Consider the following 10,915-nt stretch of genomic DNA (forward strand, 5'->3'; position numbering starts at 1 on the left):
GAAGATGTTTGATTGATGCCGAGAAATGAGAATGTTAATGTTAATGAAAAGCCTCTAATCATGGGCCGACCTATAAAGAGTCCAGTGAGGTTCCTTGCACCTGTTCAACCGATTTTTGCGAACAGATTTTTATCAAAGTAAAAATAGTGCATCAAAATCAACAAAAAGAAACGAAAAAATCCCTCGAAATCAACCACAAATTTTTGAAAAAGGTGAAAATATCGATACGATTTATGTAAAAATAACTCAATAATGAATCATTTCATTACATGAAAAACAACCAATGTTGATGATCATATGATATCCCAACCTTTGACTGAAGAGTAGACACCCATTAGAAAAGGGGCTCTTTTACAACTCGAGGGGGTTTCTAGATCATTAAAGTTTGTGCCACTTGTCACCATTACTCCATTAATTATAGGCCATTGGCATAGCGCACCCCATTAGGAATTGGTGGGGCTTGATTCGCTGGTAACGGGTCTAACGACATTAGTATATTCCCCGTTGTTCTCCAATTCCTATCTGACAGTTGTATATCAAATCATTGGCATTCTAAGTTTATATATTACAATTTTGCCTTTTTACCTATAAATTTTTAATTTTTTTTTGATGACATTCTAAAAATTAAATAATAAATATATAAATTTTCAATAACAGCATTTATTTTGATTTGATTTCTATTTTATGTAATAACATTTTAAAACTTTACCAAAATACACAAAAAATATAAATTTAAAAATAATTGGAAAAAGAATAACAATTAAAAGAACAAAGTTTGGTATTGGTAGTATTATTAGTTTTGATAAGTTGGTCTCCAAATAAAATAACTATCCAATCAAAGATTTCCATGTCAGCAACAGAAGTTTAGCTCCCTACATCGCTGGCACACCGTTCTTACCATGGTCAGCCACTTCTTTTCGTTTACAAACCGACAACTGTCTACAGGTTGATCTTTGTGCGCGTCAACATTCATTCGTTTACTCTTCCCTTTCCCCATTTTTTTGCTAGATTGCTCCGGCTGGTGACCTGCGCACGTTAGAAGAACTGAGGCACCTGGAGGAAGGGGGAAGTGGCGCATCTTAGCCTAACATCATCGCAGAGGTGTATTATTCCTTTCGTATGTGGTAATAATTTCTATCTTTGACCTTCCATGGCCGATCTCTTGTCTGTTTCTGATCTGGTGTGTGTTTGTAATTCATTTGTTGAACTTTTGGTTCTAATTGGCGAGGTTTGATTTTGATTGGTTTACAGGTGTAAGTGTGTATATATATTTATATACATACGCTAATTTTTAGGGCTTTTCCTTCAACTCTCTTTCGACTCTTCAATGGCCGCTCCACCGGCAAGGGCCCGAGCAGATTATGATTACCTCATTAAGCTCCTTTTGATCGGCGATAGCGGCAAGTATTCGGTCCTCGTTTTAAGTTTATTTTATCACATATTAGTATGCTTCGTCATTTGGATTATGTGTGTTGGTAGGATGTTGAAATTGATTAATTAATAGGTGTCTGAGGATGATTATCACTAGTTGCCAGTATGTTGAAGTGGAGAAAATTTGGTATTAGGGATTACGAAGGTGGTTTTCATACGGATCTAGGTGGATATGTTGCATTTTGTCTTGAATCCGGTGCCTATTTGGTTCTTTCTTTTTATGAGTTGTTTGTGATATGTGGAGTGCCTGATGGTAGGATGTCATTACTCATTACTCTTTTACAAAGATAACGGGATGGTGGGTTTGCTGTTTTATGAAGCATTTATGCATCATAATGGGTTTCTTATGTGTCAACAAATCTATTCCCAATCCTCAAACTAGTGATTGATTCTTCAGTGAATTACAGTGATCATGACTTCAAAAAAATAAATGTATTATCCGTGTGGAGAGAGCAATTAACAACGTATTATGTTTGAGTGCTGTTGTTTTCCCGAGGGAGAGAGAGAGCGCTAGAGCAGGTCATCTTAACATTTTTTCTCTTGGTTGATTGTTATGAACGTGGAACGTAATCATTAGTTGTTACTAGCTACTTTATGAGGAATGGAGGAAAATTGGAGCTATGAAAAAGTAATGTCTTCTTTTGTATGCAATTAATATGAAAATAAAGTTGAGTGCAAGTCTTCTACTTCAATGAAACCTCAAATGGTTGGGATGCATAATACTAATTGGGAGTATTTACTAGAAAAGAAGGTAATGATAGGCTCCATACGTTAGGAGATTTGAACTATGACCTCATAAGTATTACCATTTAAAGAATAGGGGTAAATACCACCTAGCTAAATGCTCGAGGATTGGCCCCACATTTTCCTCTTACATTCTAAGCTTACAATTTGTGCACTAAAAATTGGATGCTTAATCTTATAATGCCTTTCACCTTTCCCAATTGTTCACGTGGACGCCCAATTTAGAAACTGTAGCAGAGTTCTTGAGGCGCAGGGATCTCATCTTGTCTAACATTAGATGTATTTTGTGTAGCGACAAAAAGTTGTACGGCGGAATTGTCATCATCCTGAAATTAAATAACGTAAATAGGTAAACTTCACTGCATAGCCATGCATGACTATACTTATAAGAATATTTGCCCTGTGTTGGTTGCTTTGCATTAAATTCAAGTTGGTGCATAATATTTACCGTATGTAACCACATTGTAAACACTATCAAAATTATAGTTAGACATTGTCGATGTCAGTGATGTGAATCTATTCTAAAGTGTAGGAAAGAGTGAATTTCCAATCTTAGTATTTTTCATACAAATTTATATTTTTCACTTCCAAGTTTCACAAAGTTATTTGCGCAGCTCTGTGAGCCCTTAGCATTGATGCTTTTTCCTTGTAGAGCTAAGTTGTCCAAAAGGGAAACACTAGATAAATATGCTATGCAAAACACTCCCAAGGAATGAGACAACATTGCAGTTTATTCTTTTATTCTTTATCACTCCCTACACTTGTTCCTCACACTTGGATGTTACAAATGAGGGAGGCCTCCCCCTTTTATAGTAGACTCCAACCCTCTTAGTTGGCTCTATAGAAGAACCTACTATACAAGTTCTAACCTACAAGTATCCTGAAACTTTTACACAATACAATAAATCCTAGAACATCATGGAGAACTCTATGCTATCGTGTCTCTGCATGACCCTTATTTGGTGTATTTGCAGAAGAGGTAGTGTTGTAACGTTCTCCCCCCTCTCGATTCATGAAGGCCTCGTCGTGACTTTTTCTTTGGCTTGTCTGCCTTTGTTTGGTCCATTTGTGCTTTATCCCGCATTACCTTGAGGCTCCAACTCCTCATATTGGATCGTCATCATACAGATAGCTACATTGTGTCACTAAACTTTGCCTACTTCTGTTTCTGCTTTCTTCTTGGAGAAACCTTTCCACCATCATTCCAAAACTCTTTTCGGGAAGCCTTTGAACCAGTGCTGTTTATTGCAAAGATGACAATTACGAGGTGGTGATCAATTAGGTGGATTCTCACTTCCTTACATGACTTTGCAAGCATAGCATAGAACACAATCTTCTTTGGACAATCATTCATGGCCTGTGCATAAGAAGCATTTTTTATTGTTTCTTCATTCTTGTGCAACCCCACTGCTTGTTTAGCTTTCTTTGTGATGCTTGATGGACTTGGGAAACTTGGACTGTCCTTGCTTTGGAATTCTTATCAAAATCTTAGGGATTGGGAGAGCACCAACCATGTTTTCGACACACATTCATGAAGTTGAACAAGGACTCATAACCTAAGGGCCAGTTTGGTTTATGGGATTTGGTAGGATTTGGAATTGAATTCCATTCCAATTCTGTGTTTGGTTCAAAATAAAGTTCGGATTTGAAGTCTGGGGACATCAATGAAATCCCACAACCGACGGATTTAGATATCCCTTGGAGATGGGTTTCGTTTCAAATCCAAATCCCATGGATTTGCATTGTTTCGTTTGCATCTCTACCCCCGCTTCTTTCATCAAATCTTCCAAATCTCACCATTGCCTCCACATCTTATTGAAACAAAGCAAATATATTTATAAAACAAACAAATATTTACAAAAAGTAAAATTCCAAATCCTACAAATCAAACACACCAAAGATTCCAAATCCTTCCACAAAATCCAGATCCTTCAAAAACATTGCATCAACCAAACGGGCCCTAAAGGCTTTGCAAATTCTACGACAAATGATATTGTATGTAGTGAGAATTGTATGGAAGAAGACGAATCATAAGGAGTAGCTATGATGTGGCTCTGGAACCTTTTGTCAACAGAAATATAACCTTTGTTGCAACTTCTCCAAAGAATTTATTCATATATTTTCTGTTCATATGGGCGCATGTGTTTTGGTGTGATAATTTGAAAGAATAGAGCTTAACTAGGCATACAAAATGATCATTGGCTGTCTTTTGCTTTCCTTGCAGGTGTGGGGAAGAGTTGCCTTCTTTTGCGTTTTTCCGATGGTTCTTTTACTACTAGTTTCATCACTACCATCGGGTGAGTAGATCTAATAATCTCTGCATCAGCAGTTGATTTTATATGTTTGATGATAAATATTGACTTCATGATTGCTATAATTTTGGAACCACAGTATTGATTTTAAGATAAGAACCATTGAACTTGATGGCAAACGGATCAAACTCCAAATTTGGGACACAGCTGGTCAGGAACGGTTCCGGACAATTACAACTGGTATGCTTTATCTTTTTTTTTGTTGATCAGGTTAACATAGGCTTGGCATATCATATACGAATCCATCGTCCACATATGTTACTGGATTATAGTGTTGATTGGTTCAACCTCTGGATCCCAGATTTAAGATAAGAAAGAAGCAATGTACCCCTGAGAATTGCTTTATTTCATGTTTAAAGTAACTTAATTTATTATGTTGTGTTTCAGATTAGAATACTATGTATGTAATTTACACACTTTTCCTTCCAAAACTTCAGCTTATTACAGAGGAGCCATGGGTATTTTGTTGGTGTACGATGTTACAGACGAATCCTCTTTCAATAGTAAGGTTTTCTTCCTTCCACTTTGATACTTGGTTCCTCCAGTTTTCTTCTCTGTTTAGTTAGTTAATCGATGATCAATCATCACTGTTGGAGTTGCTGTGTGTGGTGTCAACGAAATATCATTTATTGTGTACAGCTTCATATAATTTTTTAGACACAAACTTATTTTTTTACAAGGGATATACAACACCATTCTTCTACCAACTACCTCACTCTTGCTTAGTTCTGTCCCGTCCAGTATGTGTGCCAAACACACCCTTAAGCTGTTAATTTATATTAGTCACAGTCTTCCTTCTTATGCATCACATTATGTGCTCGTGGTTTACTGATCTCGTTTTGTTCTTTTTGCTTTTTTGTGTTGCCAGACATAAGAAACTGGATTCGCAACATTGAGCAGCATGCCTCCGACAATGTTAACAAGATCCTGGTCGGAAACAAAGCCGATATGGATGAAAGCAAAAGGGTATTCTTTAGTTTTTGAACCTGATGCATAATCTCGATTACTGACCTGAAGAAATTGGAAAGTTTTAATAAATGCCGATCTTTTGTTGATAGGCTGTGCCTACTGCAAAGGGCCAAGCACTTGCCGATGAGTATGGCATTAAATTCTTTGAAACTGTAAGTAAACAAACAAATTATGCCATATTCATTCCTTCTTTAAGATGAAGCAAAGCTAATTATTTATTTTATGTTTTGTGCAGAGTGCAAAAACAAATCTAAATGTGGAGCAAGTCTTCTTTTCAATCGCAAAGGATATCAAGCAAAGGCTTTCAGATACCGACTCCAAGGCGGAGGTAATGTAGTACAAGTTAATGAAATGGATACATAAATCTGATTGGTTTTCCAAGAATCGAGCACATAATTAGGGGTGTTAACGAGTTGAGCTCGAATGGACTCAGACTCAGTAGTTGATGCTTTAACCATAATAGAATGTAGTAAGAGGGTAACAAGTGTTTTTGATTGGTTGCAGCCAAGTACAATTAAGATCAATAAAGGTGGTGCAGATGGATCAGGAGGGAATGGTGAAGGTGCACAGAAATCAGCTTGCTGTGGTTCTTAAAAACTAATCACAAATTATTAGTGTGATGAATGAATGTTTGTTATCTGCTGCTATTGTTATTATTATTCTTTTTAATACTTCTGTTTTGTTTTTTATTGTGTTAGTGTGTGAAACATACATAAATAGGGGTTCCAAAATTTACTTGTGGATTCTTTCTTCTTTCTTGCTTTTAGTTTTAGGAGGTTGGATGGCTTCCGATTAATATGACTAAATTACAGATTTGGTCCCTATACTTATATATCAAAAAAGTGGACTGTGTTCCCTCAACAAATTAGTTACATATGGTTTTAGTTTTGTTGCAGATTGGATCTCTCAATCTAATTCTATTTATTTTAGAGTTCGTTAAGTCAAATATATATATATATATATATATTGATCATTTTCTGTTAAGAAATTATATAATTTTGTTGTTGTACAACTTATTTTCTAGTGTTTTGCACGAGTAATGAAATATCGAACAATAAAAGAAAACAACTTTCGATGTTTCATCGTTGCTCGATACCTGTGTCGGTGATGGGTTTTAAAGCAAAAGGAGAACATAGACTTGCTATTTCTTAAAGCAAAAGAAGGACAAGAGGGCTGTTCTTGGGAAAATTGTGTGAGCAATCACTAGTGACAAGTTGGCAGATGGATAATGAAATCATATGTAAATGGAAGTCGTTTGCCTATCGGTGGACTCATCCTCAAATGTCATTCAGACTCTTGAGTTCAGTCGGAAGGGTTTTCATGTGCGTACGTGATATCGATGTACAATATACAATTATATTATTTTTTATTCATTAAATCATTATTATGTAATAATATATGATATCGATTTATTTTTTATTTTCATTGAGAAAAAAAGTAAGAGCATTAAAATATCCTTGATTTAATAACTTTAAAATAAACAGAGTTAGGTTAAAAAACAAATCTGCAACAAAATTGAAACTACGATATGATAATATATGCAGTTAATTCGTTTGATATAATCACATGAACCAAAATTGTAATTTACTCAAAGTTAAATTTATAACCGTTCCAATGAAAACAAGATATTGTTCAATTAAACCTCCAAGATTCAAATACACAGGGGAGGTTTCAAATACATATAACCTTATAAATCATTATTTATTTATTATGATTGAGATATGATTCATATATTATGATCATGACTTAGGTTAAAATACAGTTAGAGACCGTTTACCTAAACACTTACCCGATAAGCACTTATCGGTAAAATTCAATATTATCGTTTACTTACCGTGTAAGATTTTATTCATTCAAAATGCATCGTGTGCAACAATTTATTCCGGTAAGCGCTAACCATGGTAAGAGTCATTCTCCTCACTTACCGGGTAAGACTCTCGATTATTGTCTTTACTTTTACCGGGTAAAACTCCTAATTTTTGTTATATTCATCAGGAAAAGCCTTATAAAAACTCTAATATTCTTGCAGAATTTATAGCTGGTCAATTAAAAAAATCGAGTTTTATGAACTTATAATCTATAATCTGATGATCGAGTTGATTCTATGATTATTCATTTCATACCGCACCAGACCAAAGTTAAAGTAAAGTGACTTGGTAAGTGCTTACTCGAGTAAACGTTTGGTGAACGACCCCTTTAAATATATATAAAACCATATATTTATTAATTAGATGAACGGTTAAAAGTGATTTGTAATAATTACATGATTTTTAAGCTAAACTCTCTCTAATTTGATATATTTTAGACATGATTGATTGTAGTTTTATAATGGATAGGTTACACATGGCAACAAAAATCCACCATACATTTATAAGGTAATTAAGGAAAAAATATTCCCAAATATTAATCTTAAACCAAATTAAATTTTTAAAAGGAATTAAATTAATTGAGTTTGTGAGGATGTTTTTTTTTTTTTTAAATAATAAAAATTGATTATGATTTAGTTGTCATTGCTCCAAATTAACCATCCTTGGTTTCTCAATTAAATGACACATCAACTCTTGATTATGGTCATCCATTTGATCTCCACCATAGATTTCATACGTTTCAAATTTCATCAATCTAAATAAAATATTATGCGATAATTATCTTCCTTATTTAATTATCTCAATAGTTTCCAAATTTAATTTGACATGCTTAATTTATATACATTGGCATATATTTTATAATATACACCAAAAATAAAAAAACCATCATAATAACTATTTATTTATACAGTATAAATACTAGTATACAAGTAATTTCTCAGATATATACATGTGCATAACTGTTATACACATATACATAAAAACCAGAAAATATCTTCAATTACTTGCACGTATATTATGATTATTTGGGTGTTTTTCAATTTTTCATTTTTTAGGGTTTTCTCATTAAGTAATGCAAACCCTTTAGTTTCATTAAAACTATATAGACTTATCTCAACTGTTCTATCTACTCTAATGATTATCTCGTTCATAAATACTTCAATTATTTCTTAATTTAAAACGTTAATCATAATGATTAAGCTCTTATCATTTTACATAAATATTTAAATCATGATAAATAAACTTTCATCATTTCCATAAATATCTTATTTAACTGATTTATATATATATATATATTAAGAGGGAGATATATAAATATATATATATTACAATCACAAGTCCGAATTAAAGTGGGATTGTAATTAAGTAATAATTTAAATTGGATTTTTAGGAACAAATTAAACGATATCTATCTTAAAAAATCAATCCACTAATTACTTATAAATCCTCATCATATATATATATATATATATATATAATACACACACACACACACATAAACCCATGATCTACGATTCTTTGAATTGTTTCTCAAGTGTTGCTATGAATCCCAAGGAAGAATCACTCAGCGAAAGCCAGAATGCAGGCAATGAAAACAAGCTGTTTCCAAGCAGATCACTGTTATCGTTCTTAGAAGAAGATCAAACCTCATTCTTTACACCATGGAATCATCATCATCAATCGCCATCCACCCTTCCACATTACATGACCTTCCAATCTGGCTCCTTCTTCGTTCATCAGGTATATATATATATGTATATATATATATATATATATATATAATGATTTGTATGTGTATATATCAATATATAATATACAGTGCATGCATGTTTCAGCCGATTGAAACTTGGGGAATTGAAGACCAATCTTTTATGATCATCCAGAAAGAAGGAACCGGAACCGAGACCGAGACCGAAACCGAAACCGAAACCGAAACCGAAACCACCTCGTCGACATGTAGCTATGACCAATGAAACGGATCACGATTAGCATGAGAAATTAGTACGATCCATGATTATTAGCGATAAACAACACAAACGGTAGCAATCCATAATTCTTACATAACCATGGTTATATATTTGTTATTTTCTGTTTTATTACCATCCTATTAATTTCAATTTTCTTGATTGATTAATGTTTATGTTAACGGCACTGTGAACAGAGCCGTCCTTTAACATGTTAAATGTGATATTTTAAATAGTTTGGGACCTAAATTTACATGCGTTTAGCGTCTTTTTATCGACATGGAAATTATTCAGGCTCAAACCATGAATTGTTTGGTTTTAGGTGCAAATTATTAATGGTTTATGTTTAGTTTCAGATTGTTAATCGTTTTAAGTTTAGCTCATTTTTATTTTTAACATATATTCTCTATTATCTCATTTAATTATGTAATGTAATCAAAAAACTTAGATATAACAAAGCCTCCAAAAAGATTGAAACATCGACCATGAATTAGCTTATGTTTTTTCAACTTATTGTAAAAATCCCATTTATAAACTAACGTTTCGAAATACTTTTTTCCATTATACTCTTGATATTTTATCTACTATTAATTAAATGAATTAAATTTTCTATTTACTTAATAATGTATAAAAAATAGTCATAATCTGTTTATTAATCTATACTATCTTATAAAACATTTGGCTAAAACTCTTAAAAACTCTCAAAACTTTTAAACCCGTTAATTCCTATCCGATTTCATCCCATATCTGAATTCGTGTAACTAACTGCAGATAAACACAATCAAATACATGATAAACATCTCATTTTAAATATAAAAAATCTAAAATATAATTAGTATAATCATTAAATTCTAACAGAATAGTTACTTATTATCTTTATAAAATTTATAATATTAAAATTTAAATATAAAAAATCTAAAATATATTATATATACACTATATTATAAAGCATTTAGCTCAATCTCTTAAAAACAAATTATCATGCATAAGGTACAACTAATTTGTGTACATTACTTAAAAATAAAAAATACAAGTTAATTATGCATACATACATGTTTTTAAAAGCATACCACTCCCATTGAAATCTTAATTCGTCCCTACAATTTCTCTAATCCAACTAACGTCCTTATAATCTCTCTTTTTCAACTCTAATCCAACTAACGTCCCTATAATCTCTATTTTTCAACGAGTAGATAGTCATTGTCGATTTCATATTTAATGGGTGGTTTTGACTCAATATTTATTATAATCACTGTCAACTTCCCTTCCCCAAAGCTCGGTTGCTTCTCTTTCAAGGTAAGTTTCAACGTCATGGGTTTCGACCATTGCTTCTGATTGATTTATGGTCTGTATCGATTTTTGCTTGTTTCTTTTGACTCATTACGTATCGATTCTTTATGGTTTTTTTGTCTGGTCCTTTGTCGGTTTAGGTTTACTTCCTCGGAACTCGATTGCTTCTCATCCCAAATCTTGATTGCTTCTCTTTCAAGGTAACCTTCAACCTTATAGGTGACTGTATTGATTGACCATTGTTTGATTGATTTATGATTTGTACTGATTTAAATAGAATTGTTTTTGATCTATTATGTTATGGAACACAAAGTTCACATAAATCATTTGATAAAAA

At 32.9% G+C, this 10,915-nt stretch overlaps 1 protein-coding gene across 1 annotated transcript; it reads left to right on the forward strand.

Moving 5' to 3' along the window:
- The first annotated feature begins 948 nt into the window (after positions 1 to 948).
- LOC112512309 (ras-related protein RABE1c-like) lies at positions 949 to 6,280 on the forward strand. Its single transcript, XM_025118188.1, has 9 exons — positions 949 to 1,124; positions 1,252 to 1,400; positions 4,400 to 4,472; positions 4,567 to 4,667; positions 4,925 to 4,990; positions 5,356 to 5,453; positions 5,546 to 5,608; positions 5,692 to 5,784; positions 5,961 to 6,280. The coding sequence occupies exons 2-9, from the start codon at positions 1,328 to 1,330 to the stop codon at positions 6,048 to 6,050; spliced, it is 657 nt and encodes a 218-aa protein (XP_024973956.1). The 5' UTR covers positions 949 to 1,124; positions 1,252 to 1,327; the 3' UTR covers positions 6,051 to 6,280.
- The last annotated feature ends 4,635 nt before the right edge of the window (positions 6,281 to 10,915 follow it).

The sequence above is a fragment of the Cynara cardunculus genome (assembly GCF_001531365.2).
Source record: "Cynara cardunculus var. scolymus isolate 2C chromosome LG 5, CcrdV1, whole genome shotgun sequence".
Lineage (NCBI taxonomy): Eukaryota > Viridiplantae > Streptophyta > Magnoliopsida > Asterales > Asteraceae > Cynara > Cynara cardunculus.

Excerpts from the sequence above, each read along its gene's own strand:
- LOC112512309 (XM_025118188.1), top strand. The coding sequence starts at position 1,328 with ATGGCCGCTCCACCGGCAAGGGCCCGAGCAGATTATGATTACCTCATT. Across the intron at positions 1,401-4,399 it reads CCTTTTGATCGGCGATAGCG|GTGTGGGGAAGAGTTGCCTT; the intron begins GCAAGTATTCGG and ends CTTTCCTTGCAG. Across the intron at positions 4,668-4,924 it reads GTTCCGGACAATTACAACTG|CTTATTACAGAGGAGCCATG; the intron begins GTATGCTTTATC and ends CCAAAACTTCAG.